At 52.0% G+C, this 24,109-nt stretch overlaps 1 protein-coding gene across 1 annotated transcript in view; it reads left to right on the top strand.

The window, feature by feature from the left end:
* Window positions 1-20,929, top strand: part of EP400 (E1A binding protein p400) — a 113,318-nt gene extending 92,389 nt beyond the window's left edge. Inside the window, 8 exon segments of the mRNA XM_032654075.1 lie at window positions 5,451-5,658; window positions 5,768-5,931; window positions 7,520-7,738; window positions 9,699-9,894; window positions 10,255-10,379; window positions 11,890-12,036; window positions 17,073-17,150; window positions 17,934-20,929. Of these exon segments, the coding sequence (XP_032509966.1) occupies window positions 5,451-5,658; window positions 5,768-5,931; window positions 7,520-7,738; window positions 9,699-9,894; window positions 10,255-10,379; window positions 11,890-12,036; window positions 17,073-17,150; window positions 17,934-18,206 (1,410 nt within the window). The 3' untranslated portion in view covers window positions 18,207-20,929.
* The last annotated feature ends 3,180 nt before the right edge of the window (window positions 20,930-24,109 follow it).

Raw genomic sequence — 24,109 nt, forward strand, 5'->3', positions numbered from 1 at the left:
ACAGATCTAAAGACAACATGTGCCCTGAGTGAGAAGCTGCTTCAAAGTCAGCAGTGCTTTGGCAAACGGAGTGATGTCCCTGTTGGGTTCTGAGGAATGTGTTTCCTATGAAGGTGTTGTTGGTAGTGAACTAGACAGTGTGGTGTTGGGAAAAGGATGGACACATAGATCCATGGAGTAGGATAGAGAGTCCAGAAATAGACCCACATGTACATAGTTGATTAATTTTTACTAAGAGTGCCGGGCGGGACTCTTAGTGCAGGGAGGGACTTCCCTGGTGGTGCAGTGGTTAAGAATCCACCTGCCAATGCAGGGGACACTGGTTCAAGCCCTGGTCCGGAAAGATCCCACATGCCGCAGAGCAACTAAGCCCGTGCGCCACGACTACTGAGCCTGTGCTCTAGAGCCCGTGAGCCACAACTACTGAGCCCACGTGCCACAGCTACTGAGCCTGCGCCCCTAGAGCCCGTGCTTCCCAACAAGAGAAGCCACCGCAATGAGAAGCCCGCGTACCGCAACGAAGAGTAGTAGCCCCCGCTCACCGCAACTAGAGAAAGCCCGCACGCAGCAACGAGGACCCACCGCAGCCATTAATTAATTAATTAATTAATTAAAAATAGAGAGGAGAACTCTTTAAAAAAAAAAAAGAGGGGCTTCCCTGGTGGTGCAGTGGTTAAGAATCCTCCTGCCAATGCAGGGGACACAGGTTTGAGCCCTGGTCCGGGAAAATCCCACACACGGTGGAGCAACTAAGCCCGTGAGCCACAACTACTGAACCCGTGTGCCACAACTACTGAAGCCTGAGCACCTAGAGCCCATGCTCCACAACAAGAGAAGCCACCGCAACGAGAAGCCCGCGCACCGCAACGAAGAGCAGCCCCCGCTCCCCGCGACCAGAGAAAGCCCGCGCGCAGCAATGAAGACCTAACGCAGCCACAAAAAAATAAAATTTTAAAAGAAAAAAAAAAGAGTGCCGAGGGATTTCAGTGGAGAAGGGGCAGTCTTTTCAACAAATGGTGCTGGAGGAACTGGGGAAACGTTCAAAGCCGAATGAACTTTGAACGGTTACTAATACTGTGTATGAAAAGTCACTCAAAGTGGATCATGGGCCCAAATGTAAAACCCAAGACTATAAAATTTCTAGAAAAACATAGAACATCTTTGCTCGGTTTTAGGCAAAGATTTCCTAGGATACCAAAAGCCTACAAATTATGAAAAAAATAAATGAGGCTTCATCAAATCAAGAACGTCTGTTCTTTGGAAGATATTGTTAATAAAACGAAAAGCAAGGCATGGAAAATATTTGAAGAACATATCTGGTAAAAGACTGGTACTTGGATTATACAGAGATTTTTTCAATCAATAATAAGAAAACAAACAACTTTTAAAAGTGGACAAAAAAATTTTTTTTAATGGACAAAAGATTTGAGCAGTTACTTCACCATGGAAGATACATATGGAGATATATATATACACACACACACACACACCATATGGATAGCAAATAAATAGGAAAAGATGTTCAACATTGTTAGTCATTAGGGAGATGTAAATTAAAGCTACAGTGATCTGCTACTGCTACACGTCTCTGAGAATGGCTTTAAGAGAAGAAAAACCTGGCAGTATCAAATGCTGGCGAGGATGCAGAGCGACTGGAATCCTCATTGCTGATGGGAATGCAGAACCTTAGCAGTCAGTCTGGAAGGCAGTTTGTTTCTTACAAAATTAAACGTACACCTACTCTCCAGCCTATCAGTTCCACTCCTAGGTTTTCTCCCAAGAGAAATGAAAACACGTCTGCACAAAAAAACCTGTGCGTGAATGTGTTTAGTGGCTGTGTTCATAATTACGACATAAGGGAACAGCCCAAATGTCCTTGAGCAGGTGAGCAGAAGGGAAGATGGTGCACCCGGCCCATCTGGCACTGCCCAGCGGGGCAGGAGACTGCTGGCACGTGCGGCTGCAACGCAGATCTCAGTGGCATCGTGCTGGCTCGTACGAGTTTTGAAAGCCTTCATGTGCGTGTGATTCCATTTAAACCACATGGAAAAGGCAAGACTTTACGGACGGAAAACAGAATATGTTCTGTATCTATCTGGTGGCTACTCGACCTCATACATTTATAAAAATTCACAGAACTGTATTCCTGAAACAGGTGAATTTTACTGTATGTGAGTTACACCTCAATAAATCGGGTTTAAAAAATTAGAATACTCGAAGCAGTAGAGTGAATACGAAAACAGTGTTTCTAGAATGTGACTTTGGATTATTTCATTTATTTTTCTTTCTGCTTTGTAATAAACCACTTTAGACTCAGCCAGTTCACTGGATACAGAAGCTATTAGTTAGGCCTGTGGCATTAGGATCATTTCCTCTGACCAGTGTCACTACTTCTGTGAGGGTGGCAAGCCCAAATCATTGCACTTGGTATTTTATTTTGAAAAGACCTGTTTCTGTAGTCCTATTTTTAAAAGATAAAGCAATTTATCCACAATGTATTTTTTGAACAGCTCTTACAGACAAGATACTCTCCCTGGTGATGTGGGGCTAGAAGTAGGACTCAAACACACGGCTTGCTTTCATGGGGTTCTTGCAATCAGTCCTGTGGCCGCACCTAAAAGAGGTACAGATAACAGGGAGGTTTTCTGGAGAAGGGAGCATTGGACTTCCACGGAATAGGAGGATGTCATCCACCAAAATGGCTCTTTGGAAGGCAGGGCGAGTCGTACAAGCAGAGGTTCAGTGGTGGGAAAGTGAGTGGTGTATACTGGGCATAGCAAGCGGTTCTGTTTGGACGGAGCGGCGCAAGCTGCATGAGCGCTCCCCACAGCCTCTCGCAGGTCCTTGAGCGGCCGCACGCGCTCGGTCTTGTGTGGCAGTGAGCCTAGGCTGTCATGGTGTTTGGATTCCAGGCTGAAGAACGTGGATTCCATTCACCAGGCGATGGGGAGCCCTTGAGAATCTTCGAGCAGAGGTGTGTTTTAGGGGAATTCATGTGATGTTTTACGTGTAGAATAGATTATTGCAGAAAGGCTTAGAGAGAAGCTATTTCAGTAGTGCGGGAAAGGACTTCTGTTTCTGGTGATAAGGTGAGTTAAGTTATTTATACCACTCTCCAAATGAAAAGGACTGAAATTATTGGATAAAATTTTTAAATATCCTCTTCAAAATTTCAGGGAGCTGACAAAAGAGTAAATAATTATTGGGCCAAAATCTAAGGGAAGAGGCAACCCAGAGAGATACACAGGGTGCCCTTGTGTCCGCCTTGGAGTACACTTCACCTTCTCAGAGAGGGGGAGCCCCCGTTCAAGCCCAAGGCTCGACTCACCCAGGTGGAGAGTCTAAAAGGAGGCATCGATGCCTTGAGACAGGCCCCCAAACGGCTAAGTCCTTAGGGCAGGGTGAACCGGAAGTAAAATCCCTCATGCTGAGCAGAGGGGGGGGCGGGGGCTCTTCCTGTGGAGCTCGAGCCCCAAGTCAGCTGTCAGTTTGCAGCTCACGTTGATGGCTCCCCAAAAGGGCTCCCAAAGCCCCTCAGATCATGTGACGTAGACCTGGATGAGCAGTGTTCCTGGGTAAGTGGCCAGAATCAAATGCAGATTCTCTGGAGGAATGTGCCTTCATCCTGGACTTCTTAGAATGTCCACAGTGATTTCCAGGTATAATGAGCCGCATATAATAGAAGATAACCAAACACACGGAAAGAAGGCACCATGAGTGAGAAGCAACAGAAGCAACAGACACTGGGCAGATCCTTTAAGACTTGAGATGGTGGGGTTAGCAGGCATAGATGATAAAACGGTTATACTTTCTATTTTAAAGAAATAAAAGAGAAGCTTGCGAATGTCTGTAAAAACCGGGGGACTATACTTAAAAGAATATAGAGAACTTGAAGAAATGAAAAGTATGGTTACCAGCATTGAAAAATAAATGTCTTATAATCGGGCTTAATATCACTTTCCACACAGCTGAAGAGAGAGTTAGTGAACTGGAAGATAAATCAGAAGAAGTTATCCTGAATGCAGCACAGGGAGACAGCGGATGGAAGTACGGAAGAGAATTTAAAGCCACGGAAGATTGAGTGAGAGGATGTAATCAGAGGTTAATCAGAGTTCCAGGCAGAGAGAAAGTTGAGCAGAGATAGTACGTGAAGATGTAAGAGTTTCCCAGAACTGATTGATGACACTGATCCGTATACACCAAAGCTCAACTAATCCGGGTCAGGGGTGATGAAAGGGCCTCCACGCTTAAATAATGCCAACGACAAGGAGGTCTTCAAAGCAGCCTGAAAAAGTCAGGTTGCCTTCAGAGGTACAGCTGCTTACTTCTCAGCGGTGGTAATGAAGCCAGGAACCAGCTCCTGGAATGGAATGACATCTTCATCGTAGTGGGAGAATATAACTGCCAGCCCTGAAAATACCTTGAAGAACAAACATTTCCAAACAAAGCCTAAGAGAATTCCCTATAGATCTCGCCTACATGAACTAATTGAGGTGCAAACGGACTTTGCGAGCAGCAGTAACGTACCGTAGGGTCAACAGAGGCAGACATGACACACACGATGCAATGACGTGAGCGGGGCTAAGGATGTTGAAACGTTCCAGAATCCCTTTATTGTTCAGGAAAAGTGTGAAATTATGGATTAGACTTTTGTAAGTTCTTGATACAATTTTTAGATAAGCCACCAAAAGAATAAGAATAGAATATAACTTCCAAACTTTGGGAGGGGAAAGTGGAATGAGAAGAAAGTAATGTGCAGGAAGGCAAGAAAGATGATTAAAAGAAATACGGAACAGGTGAGTTGAATAGAAAGCACAGAATAAGATACTGGATTTGGATTCAAATACGTAGGTAATGAAATGTAAGATTAGGGACAAACTAAACAGGAAAACGTAATGACCGTCTGCACCAAGGGGACCAGCAGGGGCCAGCATCACATTTCAGGGTGCTTTCAGAGGCGGACTCGGTGGAGCTGGGCCCGGTCCGCTGAGGGGCTGCGGCGGCCGTGGCACCAAGGGACGAGGACATTGCGAGGCCAAGTCGAGATGCCGCGCGGGTCCAGGGCTGCAGCCTCCGCACCTGCCTGGGGATGGCCGTGGGGGGTTAGGGGCCTGTCTGTTTCCGGGGGATAAACACGGGCATCTAGATGGTTCCTGGGACCAAAAGGTCTTTGGAGTGAGGGCAGCGGGACGGGGACGGGCAGCGTTTCAGTCTGGGGGCGGCAGCGTCGTGATCTTCCCTTCCGCGAGCGACGCGTCCACGCTAGCCCTAGGCACAGGCTTTGAGTTCACGAGGGAAGCGGCCCCTTAGCAAGCTGTCAGAAGGCCAGGATCTGGAATGTGCTTCGTCTTCTAGGATGTAGCGTGTGGCGCCCTTTTCACCCGACGACTCTCAAGAGTCTTGAGTATTGTGCAGCAGCCTGACACTTTTCTTCTCTTCGCCTCTTGCAGACCTCGGGAGGCTCTGCTCCTGCCCAGGTGGTCCACACCCAGCCAAGAGCAGTTGGGTCCCCCGCCACGGCCACGTCCGACATGGTGTCCCCGGCACCGACTCAGGGCGTTCGAGCGGTCACCTCGGTGACGGCCTCGGCTGTGGTCACTACCAGCCTGACCCCGGTGCAGACCCCGACCCGGTCTTTGGTGACTCAAGTGTCCCAAGGTAAAGGCAGGGTTGGTTTCCTGTGTGGCCTGTCCCGCTCTTCAGGCCCCTCAGGGCTCAGGCTTGCACGCGTGTGCGGGGCCGCAGTCTCACCGGACGACCTCTTCAGCCACAGGGGTCCAGCTTCCGGGGAAAACCATCACGCCCGCGCACTTCCAGCTCCTGCGGCAGCAGCAGCAGCAGCAGCAGCAGGCCTCGCAGGTGCAGGTCCCGCAGATCCAGGGCCAGGCCCAGGCGCCGGCGCAGATCAAGGCGGTGGGCAAGTTGACACCGGTGAGCGTCCTCTAGAAAACCGAACGCACACACTGTGTGATGATGCCTTGGTGTGTCATGTGATTCAGAGTGTGTTTTGCACAGTCTGCCATCGTCTTTATGTGGGAAGTGTGTTTGTGTTGTCTTTAGAAATCACTTTGCACACAGGGCCGCTTCCGTGATCACGCGACCAGCTTGTTCACAGCTTTCTGAGGCCTTAATCCCCGTTTCCGGATGGATCTTCCCGCTCACTTGCTTGTGCTCTGTGCTCAGGCTCTGTGCTCTTTTCCCAACCTGAGAAAATGTCAGTGAAGAGTATTCCTCGACAGCTTTAAGAGACGAGGTGGTGGAGCTTGGCTTCCTGAGGAGTAGCTCGTGTGCGGTGTCGTTTCTCTCATGTGGGTGCTGATGGCCCTGAATCTTGCCAGTCAGTGCACGACCTGTGCTGTTACATAAGTAAACACGTTCATTTTAAAAGGAAGCGCTATGTTCCTGCCACGAGTGGAAAAGCATTAGTACTCAACACAGAAAGTAACCAGAAAAACGTGTAATAAAAGCAAGATGGTACTTCAGAATTCCAGCTCGCTGTCGGGCCTGCCACAGTAAGTACCTGACCTCGGGCCTGCCCCTTGCGGGTGACAGAGGGGACTAGGGCGCTGGAGGGCGGTGAGGACGTGCGAGCACCAGCTGAGACTTCTTCGTCCCGGAGGCACCCGAATGCGCGCCAGGGAAACGAGGCGTTCCGTCCTCCATCACACCAGCCACAGCTCAAGGGCGCAAGGCCACACATGGCTGTGCCTGCCACATTGGACAGCCCAGCTCCAGAACGTGTCCGTCACCGCCGAAGCTGGCGGCCAGCAGACAGCGCTGAGTTAGGGTCCTCCCGCCCCACGGCCTTTCCTTCCCACCCCCCCCCCCCCCAACGCTCCTCGCGCTCTAAGGCGGCGGGGCCTTCGGTTGCCCCTGCTCCCCTCTTGCAGCTGCTCAGAGCCCCACGCACCGGCTCGCTTGCCTGGTCCTGTTACTCCCTTCCCTTCCCTCTCCTAAACCAGTGGCAAAGTCCTTTTCTTTTTCAGCACCTTGAACGAGATCGGAGGGTCGTGAATAACTCAATATAAATTTCCTTAAAACATTTTTATCCCCTAAAATATTTCCTGAGCTATCTTTATCTTGATATTTTGACTTCTTTTAAAGACATGGGTTTATTTACCAATTAAACTTTCATTTGGAGACAGTTGGAGTACAAAATTTAGAGCTCATGCTTATCTTACGGTACATTGTAAAACTTCAAGAGGGACTACAATTTAAAGGCTTAACGAATTTTTGGTGGTACCGCAGATTTGAATCGCCTTGCTTGTAAGTGATAAGAGCCCAGGAATTTTGCTGTGCATTTGCTAATCTGTGAGAATCACTGTTGCTAGTTTTCATCAGTGGTAAAGGGAACGTTTAAAAAATGCTGGCAAGGCCTGGAGGATGGTTTGCATACTGCACGTCAGCAACTGTTTACTTCGACATTGAACGGGTAGTAGAACAGTAACTTAAAACCAAGATATATACGAAATGGAATACAGTTGACGTTGATGAAAAGATTACTTTATCTGGGTTTTAGGAGCACCTGATCAAAATGCAGAAGCAGAAACTGCAGCTGCCCCAGCAGGCGCCCCCAGCACAGGCCCCGCCGGGGCCCCCGCAGCCAACGGCACAAGTGCAGGTGCAGCCCCCGCAGCCCACGCAGCAGCAGAGCCCCCAGCTCACCACGGTCACGGCCCCGAGGCCCGGCGCCCTGCTCACGGGCACCACCGTGGCCAACCTCCAGGTGGCCCGGCTCGTAAGTTCCGGTCGATACGCTTGTTTTTCCAGAGCAGCGTCTTCTTACGTTTTAACTGAACCGTTGTTGCTCGCTCAGGCCCTTGCAGGTATTATGGCGGAGTGACAAGTAAAGGCACGGTCGTTCCCCCAGGAACTTAAGTTCTCCTCGGAGAGGGCGAAACAGCACGTGGGAGACATTTACACAGTCACGCTTTCCAGAATGTCGGTGTCGCAGAGCTTATGGTGGCCTGAGAGGCTGGGCGGGGGGTGGGGTGGGCAGCGAGCCCGACCACGGAGAGAGAGCAGGCTTTACGTGGGGGGGCGACGGGAGGGCGAGATGTGGCCCCTGGAAGGTGTCCCGGTGCTGCTGGGGCAGAGGCCAGGCACGAGGCCCGTGTGGTCAGAGCAGAGGGGAGGTGGAGGGGCGAGTGAGGCCCCAGAGCCAGACTCAGGGGTCGCGGTGCTCTGCAGGCCCAGAGAGGCATCGAAGGTTTCTGAAGGAGGGGACGATGGTGTGGTGAAGGGTGTGTCTGGGAATGCCAGCTACATTCGGCACATGTCGAGGGGGTGTCCCGGAGCCCAGATGCTGTCACATCAGGCAGACCAGTGCCCAGCGCGGGCGGCTCCCTTTCTGGCACTGGCGACGGCTAGCATTAGGGATCCTGCTCTGGGTCAGGTGCTGCCGTAGGCTCTCCGCCTGCACCTGATTGGTGCTGAGGCAGGAGTGGGTGTTGTGATGCTAGCTCCATTTTGCAGGTGCAGAAACCAAGGCATACACCTTCAGGAACTTACCCAGATCTTACAGCTTGTCGCCCACAACACAGCTGTGAACTGGGGCTTTGGCGGCCCAGGCTGTGCTTCCCGTGTGCTTCACTCCACTTTTAAGTCTGTAAGAGAGGGGATAGAGGTGGATAAAAACTGTGAAAGCAAGCTTGGTGTTACCTGTGTTCACAAGAAAATGCCAGTTCAAACGAGCCGAGTGGTAATCGCGCACGACGGCCCGCCTCAGGCAGCCCAGGCCTCGGGCGGAGGGCTTGCCAGCAGGAGCCGGCTCCCCCGGAGGGGGTGGCAGTCAGTTGAGCTAGGAAACGTGCCCGTTACTTTACCCAGTGATCCTATTTCTGCTGTATCCTAAAGAAGTGATAGAACCAGTACGAGGTAATAAACGTACAGACTTGCACCAGGAGTATTAGGGGGACCTGAAGCTCCGTCCCTGAGGAGTTGACTACATAGACTGTACAGCGTGTGCACACAGTGGGATTGTGCACAGATCTGGAACAGGGTTGTTGCAGAAGGAGGCGAGTCAGCTTACAGATACCTAGAATTCACCCCATTTTACACACTTTCCCGGCAAGCCGCACAGATAAGGGCAAGGTCTGGTCGGCTGGGTATCATTTCCACATTCACATGTGGGCACCTTAGGGTTATGGCTGAGTTTTACTTCCTCGTATTTTCTTAGGTAGTCCGAGTTTTTGTATGTATAAAAACGGATCCGTTTCCATTTTCCTTTTAAAAAATAGAACTTAAGGAAAAAAGTGCTTGGTAGGTAGCCGAGTGATAAGCAAATCGCAGGAGGCGGAGACCGAGGGTGGCCCTTGGTGGGAGGCCGAGGTCGTAATTTCGGGCTGATCTTCCGTGGCCGCTAAGGGATAGGAGACGAGCGTAGGAAGCGTGGCAGGAGTGGGGTGCTGTCAGGCTCTGAGATGCAGGAGGCAGAGACGCTCGCTGTGGGACAGGAGCGCATCTGAGCGGCAGTGCGCCCGGGCGTCCGGGGGCCGCCGAGCCCCGCTCCCTGTGTCCGCTGGTGATGGTCAGGGCACATAGGCGGCCCACAGTGAGCTGTTTTCCATTAGCTGACCGCCACGCGGCACCTTTGTGAATGTGTCAGTTTCTCACCACCTGACCGCTGGTGGGGAAATGTCTGCAGACGTGTGGAATGCTGAATGTCTCTGGACTCTCCCATTGTTTTCACTGTCTAGACCCGGGTCCCCACTTCACAGCTGCAGGCTCAAGGGCAGATGCAGGCCCCGGCGCCCCAGCCGGCCCAGGTGGCACTGGCGAAGCCCCCGGTGGTGTCGGTGCCCGCAGCCGTGGTCTCCTCGCCGGGCGTCACGACGCTGCCCATGAACGTTGCTGGGATCAGTGTGGCCATCGGGCAGCCGCAGAAAGCCGCAGGTGCCTGTCTCGTGCCACCCCTCGCCCCCCGCCACTCCGCGTGCAGCCTTGAGTGGGGCTGACAAGCCTTTTCTAGTTAGTAGCTGTGGCCCGCAGCCATCTCGGGTGTGTCACGGTGTATTTTAGCAGAAGTGTCCCTCGATTTAACCGTTCACTTTCTTAACTTACCCACCCTTTGTCCAAATGTCGTTGTGAACCTAGAAACATTTTAAGTAGATGTAAGGGGGGCTTTATTTAGCTCAGCATCATTTCAGCGTGTAGTTTTCTGTGCAGAAATCACTGAAGCTGAACTCACTGTGAGCCCTGAGACCTTGTCCCTACTTGGCGCTTGTGATTCAATGACCGGACCTGTGTTCTCAGGGCAGACTGTCGTGGCCCAGCCTGTGCACGTCCAGCAGCTGCTCAAGCTGAAGCAGCAGGCCGTCCAGCAGCAGAAGGCCATCCAGCCGCAAGCCGCCCCAGGCCCGGCCGCCGTCCAGCAGAAGGTACCGGGCTCCCGGTGACCCCTCTCCACGTGAGCCGGGCCCCGCTGCCAAGCGTGGGATGCACGGAGATGGATAGGGTCCCGAACCGGCCCTGCGTGGCTGCCTGGCCTCCACGCACCGGAGACCCCATGGTTGTGGCCTTGGGCTCTACGTAGGACGGCCTTGGGGCTGGCCCTGGAGGGAGGGCGGGGTTCATGAGAGGGGGAGCCCCCATGTCCTGCCGGCTCGTGGGGGCAACTGTGAAGGACGCAGGCTGTGGAACTGCATGACTGGGAGGGGCCGGAAGGACTCGGGGAAGCAGGTGTAGCTCCTGGTGTGCGACCCATCTGGGTGCACAGGAGCCAGCTGAGGACCATCTCTGTGTGTGTGTGTGTGTGTGTGTGTGTGTGTGTGTGTGTGTGTGTGTGTGTACGTGTGTACACACGTGCCATCAGCGGATGGACGGAGGGAGGGGAGAGAGGGGAAGGGGTACTGTGAGAGGAGTGCTGTCAGCGACCTTCTGACTCAGAAGGCTGGGAGGCAGCTCTGAGCTGATTGAGGCCCCAGAGGCGAGTCCTCCTCAGAGGCGGGGGTTCGGGGCTGCGCTGGCAAGCAGAAGCGGAGTGCAAGGCGCTCTGCTCCCCAGGGCTTCTGCCTCGTCTGCTCCTGGTGGCACAAAGCCCGATGCACAGATGATGGCGTCTGGGCTGTTGACCTTCGTGTCGTATCTGTGCTGTTTTCTGAACCGGAGCGAGCCAGCGCCCTGTCCCCATGTGCTGAGGGCTCTGCAGGCGGCTGGTGCCCCTTTCCAGAAACTGACAGACGCGCAGAGACGTGAAGTGACTTCTGGGGTGGGGCGTGCCGGGCTGGGAGGCATTGTGACAGGACGGAGACCGGGCTGGGTCATCGCGGGGGCTTAGCCAGCGTCTGAAAGAGAGAAGGAGAAGGGCTTTAGGCAAAGTGCCAGTCGGTATGTCCACGTAACTTGAAAGAAGACTTCTGAGACGTTAAAACTGTCCATAGCTGTGGCTTTGTAAACCGAATATATGGGCCACATACATGCATGGCTTTCTGAATAGTATTTAAACGCTCCTGGCAGGGAAAACGGAAAATTAGACTAAATGTGTAAAGATTGTGCGTACAGGTTTGTTTCTGTTTGTGCTAAATAGTTTTGAGTATGGGCCAAATTCTTAAAGTTAGATTTGGGAAACGGTGTGTGTTTTCTGTATTGTCAAGTTCGCTCACTTACATGATGAGCAGACGTGGCACCAGGTGCCTCAGAGGATGGGAGATGAAGCCCAGCCTGGGCCATGAGGGGACCTCCCAGCAGGGGAGGAGATGACCCAGGACCGGGCCCCCCGGGGGGGCAGCAGCAAGAACACAGGGCAGCGGGCAGGCAGGGCCAGGAGCCGGGGTGGTCACACTGCAGGCGTCTGGGGGCAGTCGGGGCGCACAGAGGAGGCCCGGTGGCTCTGAGAAGGGGACCCAGAGCCTTGCCTGCTCTAACCCTGGGCGGCCTCTCTTTCCTCAGATCACAGCACAGCAGATTGCCGCTCAGGGCCAACCACAGAAGGTCACCTACGCCACCCAGCCAGCCCTTAAAACCCAGTTTCTCACCACGCCCATCTCCCAGGCCCAGAAACTGGCTGGGACCCAGCAGGTGCAGACCCAGATCCAGGTGAGCAGCGGGGAGCCCGAGGGCTGGGAGCAGACGCGGCGGGCGCTCCGAGGTAGAGCAGGGGGGCGCCGCCAACCAGCGCCCCATGGAGAGCGTCGTGGGGCCCTGCGGTGTGGCCTGGGGACTGTGCTCAGGTCCTGCTGCGGTGGCAGCCTTTACGCTGGTGAGGCTCCTGCAGGGGTCGTGGTCGTCCCTCCGCTGCCGCCGGCTGCCCAGCACTGGCCAGCCCAGCATTGCGCGTCTCCTGGGTCCCGGCACACGCGTGACGCCCGGGACGGGGTGCGGGGCTGTGGGCACGCCCACCCACCGAGCTCCTGTGGTCCCTCAGCCTCGGCCCGTGCCGGCCTGCCGTCTGCCTTCCTCTGACAGCGGTGCGAATCTGCTGACCGTTGGGGCCCCTCCCTTGGGACGAGCCTGTTCGGGGGCTTCCCGGTGGGGCTGTACGTCCCGGGTGTCTGCCTTTGGGTCTGTGTGTCACACTTCTCCCAGCTTGTGCCTTATCTGCTCACTCACTTTACGAACGGAGCTTCTGAATTTGAGTGTATTGGAATTTATCAGTCTTTTTGTGTCTGATTAGTGCCTTCTGCGCTTTGCTTAAGAAATCCTTCCCAGAGGTCATGGTGCTGTTTCCTAGATCATCTTCTAAAAACTTGATAATTTTTTTGTTCACATTTATGTCTTTAACCTTCCTGGAATTGGTTTTTGGAGATGATCCAAAAATAGGGGTTCAGTTTAATTTTTCCACGTGAACACAACGCCCCGTTACTTTCGCACTACTCGTTCAGGAGTCCCTTCGCTCCCCCGACCCACCGTGTGACCAGGCGCGCGTGACGTGCGGTTCCTCGGGGGCTTCTCTTGAGCACCGCGGCCTCGGTCCCTGGGAGCCCACACTGCCCTCTTCGCCACTCTGCCGCCCGGTGACTCTCGGCATCCACCTCCTGCTGTCGGGGGCATTCTGCTTTCCCGCTCTCTGCACTCCGTATCGATTTTGAGTCAGCTCATTTAGTAGACGCACCGTGGTCAAGACTGATGGTGTTTTTGTTAGAACTGCATTGACTCTGTAGATCAGTTTGGGGGAGAGTGGGCATCTCTATAGCCTTGACTTCAGATTCACCAACATGATACCTCATTTGCTGTTTAAATCTTCTTTAATGCCCTTTAAGTAAGTTTTCTGATTTTTTTTCCATAGAGATCTTATTGCATGTATTAGATTTATTCCTAAGTAACGGGCGTTTTCTGATACTCTGCTCTAAGTTCCCTCTTTTCGTCTGTGTCTGTAGGACGCTGTATGTTGACTTTTGAATCCCACAGCCTCAGTCTGTTCTAGTTGGTTTGCGTTTCCCTTGTGTCGATCCCATCACCTGTGAGTCCTGGCGGCTGGCATCTTCCCCTTCGTCCTTCTGTTTCTTATTCCCGCCTCGTCGTGCTGGCGATGCCTGCAAGGCAGTGTGACAGGTGCAGACAGGAAGCTCGGCCACATGGCTCTCCTCATGGTCGTTCTGCGGGTTGGGTTTTTAAGATCACCCTTCAGCACAGGAAGAAAAGTCTCTTCTTTATCCAGATTGCTGCAACTTTTTGTTCCTTTGGTTGTGGTGTTTTGTCTTTTTACAAACCCTCTGTCTGCACCCCTCCCCTCGTGGTCCCTCCGGTCTCGAGGCTTTGAGCCCATCTCTGTGCCCATGAGTCCAGATTGGCATCTGCGGCCAGCTCTCATCTCGCCCAGGGTTTTAATCCTGGCTGCCTTTGGACGGCCCCCTGGAGGTGTGTGCCTCTGGTACCTTAGCCCCTCCTCCTCCAGCTCTGGGACAGCAGTTCTGTCTTCCCTGACCTTCAGCCTTTCCTGGGCCAAACCCTCCGCTGCTCTTCACGCTCCAGACCCGGCCCAGCACGGATCCTGCAGTGAAGTGCGCTGAGATGTGCTTTGTGGCGGCGTGGGGTCCCTTTGTCACCTCTAGGTCAGGTTTATCCGGGGTGTTGTGCCTACTGGTCGGCTTCTTCTGTCAGTTATGAGAGGGGTGAGTTAAAATCTCCCATTCCGGGACTCCCCTGGCACTCCAGTGGTTGGGACTCCACGCTTCCACTGCAGGGGGCGCAGCTTCCATCCCTGGTCGGGGAACTGAGGATGCCACATGCCGCCTGGCACAGCCCCAAAAATGGAGGAAAAAACCCCCTCCCATCCTGGTTATGGGTTTATCTGTTTTTCCTTATATTCCTTTCTACTTTTGCTTTTTATATTAGGTGCTCTATTGTTGGCTGCACATAAATTAAAATTTTAACTTTTATTATTTTGAAGTACTGTTTCGGTGCGGCAGCCTCTTGTGCCTCATGCCGAGAACTCTACCCGTGTGTCACAGAGACAGTCGCTGGACGCCGCCTCACTGGCACTGTCCCGCGTCTCAGTTTGGGTCCTTCACCTGTGACACATTCGCTCCCTTTATGGTGAGGCCTGGGAGGAACGGCTTTTAGCTTCCATTTTGTTTGCGTTTTCAACTTGTTCTGTTTTCTCTTTCCAGCCTTACTTGCCTTCTTTTATTCCATTTATGTATTTATTTTTTGTCATTCTGGGTTTTTTTCCTCCTCTGACTCGTTTGAAAATTACATGTTTTTTTTTCTGTTCTCTAAGTGGTTATCCTAAAATCTCCGTGTGCAGATTTACCTTGTCAGAGTATAGCACAAACCTCCGTCTCTGCTCTGCCCTCGAGCACGGGTCTGTCAACACCGTTGCTCCCTGGCCCTCTCGACTCACATGCCGCTGCAGTCACGCGGTTTCCTTCTGTCCTGTTTCATTTTCACTTTTCATGTAAAGTTACTTTTCTTCTGCGTGAAGAACAGCCTGTGGAGTTTGCCGTAGTGTTTGAAGATGGCTGGATGTCACTCTTGCTCCTGAAGGATGCTTCTGCATTGTATGGGATTCTAGACGGACGTTTATTTTCACGGCACATTAACAGTACTCCCTGGCTCCTGGTCTTTTGTTGTTGAGGAGAAGTCAGATGTCTGTCCAGCGGGTCGCTGCTTCGATGGGAACCTGTCTTTCTTTCCCTCTGTTTCCTCTTGAGATCTTTTCTTTGTCTTTGGCGTTTTATAAACGCTGTGACGATCTAGCTTGGAATTTGCTGATCGTCTGGAATCTGGGCATTGGTCTCTCTTGTCAGTTTAGGAAATGACCAGCCGCCGTTTCTTTAGATGCCGCCTCTGCCCCATTTCCTGCCCTCCGTGTCTCTTCAGTCTCTGTGCTGCATTCTGAGTAATGTCCTCTAACCTGTCTCCCATTTCACTGAGCTTTCCTTTCATTAGGTCTAATCTGCGGTTAAGCTTGTCCATTGAATTTTAATTTTGGTGATTATAAGTGTTTTATTCTTTGAAGTTCTGTTTTTGTCTCACATCTGCTTGGTCTTTGTAGTTTCTCGTTCCCATACGTGTTTTCAGGCTGCACAGGATGGCACACTGTTTTGTGCGTGTCTGATAATCCCTCTATTTGAAGTCCGTGTGCGTCTGATTTTACTTGTTTCTGCTGTTCTTGCTTCAGGAACTGTGGGGTTTTTGTCATTATAGGAGTTGTCTTCTTGTGAGCCAGTTTCCCTTGAAGTTCTGTTTGTTGGAAGGCTTTGAGGTCTGGGTTGAAGGTGGGTTCTTCCTTGTGCTGGGCTCCCATGGGTGCCGTCAGGACCACATCAGCTGTGGCTTGAGGGTTTGGTCTGCCAGCCTGGGTCTCCCCCTCCCCTGCCTAGCACCGAGGCCTAAGGCAGGCAGCTTCCTCACAGACCCTTTGAGTGCCAGGATTGCAGCTGTGGGGGGCATCGGGCAGCCCTCTTGTTACCTCCTCCTGAGAGTGGGCTTGGACTTGGTCTCTTTGCTGCACCTGGGAGGCCATGAAGACCCAGTGCAAGGCTTCCCCTGCAGCACGTGGTCTCGGGCACGAGCTGCCGTAGCGCCTTCTCATGGCTCGGGGTCCCCCATTTGCTTAAGTGTTGGCACTGGGAGCTCTGGACTTCCTGCAAGTTTATCAGTGCATTTTAAGACGTCACCTTGGTGTTATGCGTGGCATCTCAGCATTTTCGTGGCTGCCGATCTGAGCTGTGGCCCGTGCGCTGCGGTAGCTGACCAGACGTCTCTCCCATCAGAGGAAGCGCACAGGCTCACTCAGGGGTTCCTCTGATGTCAGTGAGTGCGGTTCACAGTTTTTGATTCAAGTTACAGTAAACTAGTAAATGCCTTCTGATTCATTTTAATTTCCGTGAGAACTCATATTTACTTGGGAGCTTGTCATTTGCAAGTACATCATATAATTTCACATTTCCTCCAGGATTATCTTGGGCAAGACTTATTTTCATCCCTGTTCCGCCAGTTAGAGACCTGAGGGGGCTTTCCGTGGCCCCGAGCAGCTACCCACTCGGGAGCCCCTTCTGCTTCTGTGAAGCGGTGTCCCCGAAGCCCTGAGTAGACACAAGTGGCCTGAATTGTCTTATTACAGCAGGACAGCAGGATAGGCAGGTTCACAGAAAGTGACCCTTGGGTGGAAGGTTTTGTTTTGTAAAGAGGAAGATCTCAATCGTGATGAAGAAGAATGTAGAACAATGGTGAAGTAACCACTTTAGAGTTTGGGCGTAGATGTCTCTGGACTAGGACTGAACCTGGGTGTTGGTCCGGGTCCCCTGACAATGGGGGCATAGGTGGAGTGGCGCCCAGGCACTCTGTCTTCCATGTAACTCTCTCATATAGACTTGTAGCGATTTTTATAAAAGAAAAATGTGACTGTCTGAAATATGAGACCGACAATAAGCTTCAAATTACATGTGATTACCGATTAGGAAGGCAGTCGTTACTCAGTGCAAAGGTGAAATAACTGGTTCTCTCGGGGTTCCAGGTGAGCCCACTTTTGAGACCTGCTATTTTGTGTCGTCTGACCACCGTCTTTTTTTGTTGTTTTTTGTGGGGGTTTTTTTGCATTTAAGAACTGAGAAGGAGAGAGGGCAAGAAATCTCTTTTGCGCACACGTTCATTTGGCGTCTCCATTTGGCTTTTTTGTTTTGTCCAAGGTTGCGAAACTCCCTCAAGTCGTCCAGCAGCAGACACCCGTGGCCAGCATCCAGCAGGTTGCCTCTGCTTCCCAACAGGTAGGACCTGGAGACCCGCAGCTGTCGGGGGTTCCCACGAAGAGAGTTCTTGCTTTTCATCCGAGGAAATAGAATTTTAATTCCTAGAGAACCGCTTGTGATTTTCATAATACAGAAAAGAAAATTAACTTTGGAGAAAACACTTGATATCCTGAGACTAGCAGGAAAAAAACCCTGAACAAATGTGTTTGGACTCAGTGTCACATGTGCTGAGGGGGCTCATTTCTGGGCTCCTTCGTTCAGCCAGTAAACCTTAGGTGCATCCTGCCAGCTGAAGCCACCACACCTTCCTTTTAGGGAAACGAAGAAAGAAAACAGAATCCGTTCGTATCGACCTTGGGTCTTAGAGTAGAAATACTACTGGGGACTGCCAGGACTTACCTTCCCAACAGAGCCTAGCTTTCGGTTCTTACCGGTTTCTTACTGCTAAAAATGTGGCCGTATAAAAGCAGTGCTTTACAATAATTGTAGTTGGTTCAGAATCACACTGGCATGTAGGTGTCAAGAAACCAGATAGTACTAGGAGCCGGCCACCAGCAGCACCAGTCCCCGGCCATCCTTTCCCCAGAGGCGTCCGCTTGCAGCCTAAAAGCAGCAGTAGTTTCATTTTCTACTTTTGTTTGGTTAGAAACCAGAGGTCCTGTTTTGATAGGTCAGGTGGTTCTTACATTTCACGGAAGCGTTCGCACTAGTTACGTTTCCAACCCCCACCCCCAAGGACGTCTGATTTTTCATGTCACCTGATCTGCGTTTTCTAGGAGATGTGTTTCTGTTTTGGTTCAGGCTTCCCCACAGACTGTGACCCTCACCCAGGCGACAGCAGCCGGGCAGCAGGTCCAGGTGATCCCCGCAGTGACAGCGACAGCGCAGGTGGTCCAGCAGAAGCTCATGCAGCAGCAGGTCGTGACCACGGCGGCGGCCCAGCTGCAGACCCCCGGTGTTCCCAACCCAGCCCAGGTGCCGGCCAGCTCCGACAGCCCGAACCAGCAGCCCAAGCTCCAGATGAGAGTCCCCGCCGTCAGGTTAAAGACGCCCACCAAGCCTCCGTGCCCCTAGTCGGGAGCGCGGCGCGGCCCCAGGCGGGCCGCCCGTGCCTGCCGCCGCCCCTCCCAGATGGGGTGGACTTATTTGCTGAGCCCCAGGACAGTGCCCTGCAGGGCGTCCGGCGCCTGGAGCGGCGACCCTCAGCGAGCGCGCCCCCGTCACGTGTTATGTGGCTGACTGAAAAAGCGGCAGTGGCAGTGTTTCCTCGATGCTTTACCTTTTAGTTTCTCCTCCAGGGCAGTACTGCTGGGTCTTGAAAGCCATTTAGAATTTCTCTGTTAGTGTACAGTGTTTTTTGCACATCACAAGTAGCCATTTGGAAGGTGCAGTGAGTCATAAAATAGACCTTGTGGAGCTAAAATGTGGTCTGACAGCATCTGTCTCTGCCTGGTTCTTTATTCCTAACTGAAAGCACGTTATGGTCCTTCGAGAGGAGAAAGACTGTCTGATATCAAAGGTAGGTCATCTCAGATCAGGGAAAACCAACGTGGTTTCTCCCCTCCCTCCTAAAATGTGACTTGTTTGGACTCTTAAAGGAGACATTTAGTACTGACATGCATTGAAGCACATTCGTGACGCGTTCCCAGCTTGTGTTGAAGGGGAATGATCTGTGACTGCATTTTCATTGCAAAGAGCATCGCGCGCGGCTTCCCTCAGAGTGACCGGTTTCCACGTCAACGGAACCCTTGGGGCTGCTCCCCACCCCAGCACATCCACGGTATTTTCCCGGGTTTCGGATAAACTTGTAATTGGACTTAGGCTACTGAAGCAGCGCCAGCAAACCTTGTGAGGCTCCTGTCTGGGAATGGTTCGGGGCCCAGAGTGCTGTGCAAGTGTTGTCACGTTGCAGATGGCACTGCTGAGTGCTCGGTGAGGTGAGAGCCTTGCTAAGGGGGCGGCCTGCCATCGCCCCTTTGCTTTCGTGCCCAGCCCAGGCGTGACGTGCAGAGGTGAGAAGCCTCCTTGTGCAGGTGCTGTGTGTATGCACCTACAAGTATTACCCACAGAAATGGGTGTGGTAAGCTCTTCATACTAGACTGCCATGTCTCGTATGTGAGCATGTCACCCACTTGGGGTTCTGCGTAAAGCAGGGAGCCATCCAGGCTCTTTGGGGTGGGGGGCCTGTGGTTGAGGGGCAAAGAGGAGGCCCTGGGTTTGCTGTTTTTATTTTTTTTTTACTGTGGCAACTGCAAAGGGCTTGATTGGCTGGCGATGTCTGCTTACCTGGAAGTGTCCACCCAAGCAAAAGGTGCGTGTCTGATGACACCCTCTCTGCTCCGACTCTGTGCGTCTTTTACAGTTCTGGTCCAGGAAATCAGGTTGTGTTAGGTCTGTGTGTACTTAGGAACAGTTCCGGCATACTGAGAGATTTTAAATTTTTAATCAGTCTGTTTCCTCCCCCTTTATATCACTTTATATGACACAAAGGAAAGTGTCCTGTCCCGAATTTGTTTGTTTCCCATCAATATATGTGGACACTAATACGGCGATTGATACCTTAGTGAAGCCAACCGGGCAGCTCATTTTTGAGTTCTTGGTGAGAAATTTGGAAAAAAGTAAAGACCAGTTGTTCAAAGTGGACAGGATTTAACGTTCTAGTTACTCGAACACGATAATTTGCCTTCTGACTTGTTCATTGTGGGTTCAGCGTGTGCTGTAATGAGGGGGTGCGGCTGCACGAGGCTTTCTGTGCTTCGTATCTGGGTACTGAGGAGAGTTCCTACTTTTTTTTTCTAAATCCTCAAATGTGCAGAACTAAAAAGGAATTCTCCTTTTCAGCTTATTTTAACTTGTGAAGCCTGTTGGTTTTGTTCTTACCCTTCTTGGGGTGTGGACGGTCTCTGTAGATGATGGTGAAGTGTTGAGTGTTTAGAATATCCTAGACATAGCTGCCTGAGTAGAAGTCCTCTATTAATCTAGAACACTAGAAGAGAATTTAGAAAAATCTCTCAAGAGCTTTCTAAGAGAACAGAACTAGGGTCTGAATATTTGCAGTGTGGGACTCCTGCCCTGTCTTACTATGTGAGTGAAAGAAGTGTGTTTTCTTCAGCGATTCCCTGTTGCAAAATGTGGGACAGAAAATAGCGTTACTGGCTGGTATCAGTCGATTTAGTAACATCTGGATGTCAGCACTCACCTCCTAGTCTTCCACAGTCATTTAGGTAAAGGGTCCGGTGTATTGTTTTCTTCACTTTCTGTTTTAAAGGTTAAACTTTCCATATTTAAGAATAAGTGTGAGTTTAGGACGATGTTTTCCAGGCTTCCTCAGATTGTTACTGTTGTAAGAATGCCACATTACCTTGTAGAACAGGGTTCCCACCCAATGCATGGTAAGGATTGAGAGAAATCTTCAGAACATAAAATATAAAGACAGCAGGCAAAAACACCGTCAAACTGGAATTGGCCACCATGGAAAAAGCAGTCACCCAGGTTTTCTTTAATTCAGAGTACATTTGTTCCAGGGAGGCTGGGTGGTGGTTGGAGGATCCCGGGGGGGGGGGGGGGAAGTAGGAGGCTGGAGTGGGCCTCCTGAGGCAGAGGCTTTCCCTTTTGCCACCTTCAGGACTTTTTGTTAACTGTTGTAACCAGATAGCTGTTGTGTTTTAAAATATAAAGGAAGAAGACCGAAATTGTAAATACTTTGTAAACAATCATTTGTACTTGAATAGTAGGGTTTTAAAGGGCACTGATATCCCACCAAACAAAAGGTATAATAAATTGACCTTTTTATATGCTTTTTTGTTTTGTCTTTCATAGAAAGCTACTGTTCAGGTTAAAATAGATACCAGTCATATTCATTTCATTTGTGTGAAGAGAAAACAAGACACAGGGAAACCAAGTTAGTGTTGCGAACGGAGGTTTTCTTCTCCTCGCTCCTCCCCCAGCCGGTAGCCAGCACTAGAAGGGATGGAGTTTCTCAGTGAAATCACCATTTCTCTCCGCAGAGACCATGTCCACCTGGCCACTGTGTTCCAAAGCCACACGAGGAGGAAGGACCCGGAGCGTTTATTTTTCTTCGTAATGTTCTTGTTCTCCAGTGCTACCTTGTACTAGACAGCAGCACTTCCTCAGCTGCTCTGTCCCTCTGTCCCTGTGCAGTGAGTATTTACTGAAGCATAATACATGCCAACTTTATCACTAATGGTGGAAGTTTTTTGAGAAAAGCAACACTTGGCTCTTCAAGAAAATCAAAACTAATGAGAGATAGATGGGTAAATTATTGGTTTATTCAGCTGATGCTTACTGAGTGCATACTGTGTGTCTAGGCCCTGGAGCTATCGCTACGAGCAAAGTAGAAAAGGAGGTTACGTTCCAGTAGTCCAGACAGATGATAAAATGATTCAGAACGGTGTAAGCACCATGAAGAAACAGGGACAAGGTCACGGCCGGCGATCTGGACTTCATGCTAAGCAGAAGCCTGGAAGACAGCTTGACTTACAAGTTTGAAAGCTCACTGTGTCTGCAGGGGAGGTGGTGGTTGAAGGTAGCCTGAGTGAAACCAGGGACAGACCCGCTGGACCATCTCCCTGGTCACAAACAAGGGAAAAAACCATCCTTGTGGGTCTTCAGATCCCAGCTCAACAGCCTTAGGAGGCGTTTTCTGACTGCCGCCCCCTAACTTAAAATGGGCACTCAACCTCCACCTCCTTTTCCCAGCCGCTCGGCCCTACTTCCTCTAACCGGGCATCCGTTCGCCGATGTGTGCCCCCTTCTCCCTAGACCGCACGTCCTGCCAGGGCAAGGACAGGACGTGCTTGGTCAACGCAACAGGCAGTTAAGTGTGCGATGAGGCGGTGGGTGGGCAGGGGAGGAGCGGACGGACGGGTGGACGGAAGGCTGCAGGCGAACGGTAGGAACGAACGGAGGCTGGCGCGCACGTGACCGCGGGCGAAGAAAGCCGCGGGAGTACGCAGGCGCGGGCCCGGGGCCTCGCGTGCAGTTCCCGCCTCAGCTGCCGCTGCTTCCGGTCCTCCCGCCCTCGCCCCGCCTGCCCGCGCCGATCGGCCGGCGCCGCGCCTGCGCACTGGGTCCAAGCCGGCCGCCGGCTTGCGTTGGGTCGGGTCGGGTGGCCCGGGCCCGCCCTCGGCTGCCGCCGCTCTTGTCCCCGCCGGCACTCTCCGCCGCGTCGCCCGGCCGCCGCGGTGAGGGCCCGCAGCCTGTCCGCGCCGGGGCGGGGGCGGGCGCTTAGGGCCGCGCGGCTCTCCTTCGGCCTCCCCGCCCGCCCGTTGCCCCAGCGTTCCCCTCAACGACCCCGTGACCCTGGCCGCGGACCCCCGCCCCGCCGGCCCCGGGAGGCCGCTGTCCGCGGTGCTGACGCCGCCGGCGCCGCGTGTCTGGAGGGGCCGCTGGTCGGGGTGTCCCCGCCCCACACCCGGGAGGCAGAGTGGAGTCCGGGCTGCGGCGTCTCCTCGGCCGGCCCCGCCGGGGCGTCTGTCGGGAGAGGCGCCTCGTCACCCCTGCCCACGGAGGCCTTTCCCACGACGGAGAGCGAGAACGGAGCTCAGCTTTGCCTTCAAGCCCGAAGACCGCGCGGCCGAGCAGACACTTCACAACCCTGCCCCAGAGCTGAGTGAGGATCCCTTCCTCGCCGAAAACTGCTTTGGCTACGCGCAGCTCGCAGCTCGCGCGCGAAGCCCCAGCTCCCAGGTCTGTTCCCGGGCTTCACGGGGCCGGCGTCCGCCAATGACACGTGAGAACGTGGAGCACCTCTCAGCCCACGTGACTGCCTTCCAGTTGTGGTGTTGGGTCTTGATGATTACTGGGTGCTCCGTGCGTTGAGTGGGGATGCCCAACGCCTACAGAGTGACACAGAGCTATTGCGCACGCATTTCTGTAACCTTTTGCCAAGCAGACAGGATGTTCGTTTATTTATAAAAGTGTTTTCTTAATGTTCACATCAAGGTAGCAAGAGAAATATGATTTTCTCCTTTAAAGGTTGTCAGCTAAACCGGCTCCTGCAAAAGTGGAAACGAAGCCCAAAAAGGCGGCGGGAAAGAATAAATCTTCAAAAAAAGGTGCAAACAAAAGGGAAAAGGGGAGCGAAGGGAAAACAGGCTGAAGCGGCTAACCAAGAGACTAAAGGTGTACCTGCAGAAAACGGAGAAACTAAAAACGAGGACAGCCCAGCTTCTGTTGACGCAGGAGAGAGAGAAGCCAAGTCTGATTAGTATCACACACCTGATCCTGTCAGTGGTCCCTGTCTCTCTTCCTGCACGATCCAGAGGAATATTTTTACCAACTATTTCGTAAATGACAGTTTTTTAGGAGCTCTAGAAACATTTTTAAAAAGGAGGGGATCCCCCCTCATCCCATTTTTTAGGTGTAAAAAAAAATTTTTTTTTTTTTTAAGAGGTGAAATCATTGGCTGGTTATTTATTTTTTGGTACAACCAGAAAATAGTGGGATATTGAATACGGGAGGCTCTGACTGCCTTGGGTGTCAGCTTAACATTCCATAGACGGGGGTAGCTTTTATATCCTGTAATACAAAGCATTTACTACATGGCATTTGGAGTCAGGTGTGCATTTAATGTCTTGAACACTTTTCTTGGTGATTTTTATTAGAGTACAGTTGCTTTACAATGTTGTGTGAGTCTATACTGCACAGCAAAGTGACTCAGCTCTGCGTATTCATACATCCCCTCTTCTTTGGATTTCCTTCTAAGTTAGGTCACCACAGAGCACTGAGTAGAGTTCCCTGTGCTCTACAATAGGTGCTCATTAGTTATCTATTTTATACATAGTATCAATAGTGTATGTGTGTCAACCCCAATCAATCTCCCAATTCATCCCATCCCCCTGACCCCCAACACTTCAAAGTACTTCTCGTCCCATGTTGTTTTTGGTAGAACTTTTCCTGAAGCAAACCACTCACTCCTTGATCTTGGCTCTCCTGGTCAGCATTCTGTGTGCTCT

The sequence above is a fragment of the Phocoena sinus genome, chromosome 14 (assembly GCF_008692025.1).
Source record: "Phocoena sinus isolate mPhoSin1 chromosome 14, mPhoSin1.pri, whole genome shotgun sequence".
NCBI lineage: Eukaryota > Metazoa > Chordata > Mammalia > Artiodactyla > Phocoenidae > Phocoena > Phocoena sinus.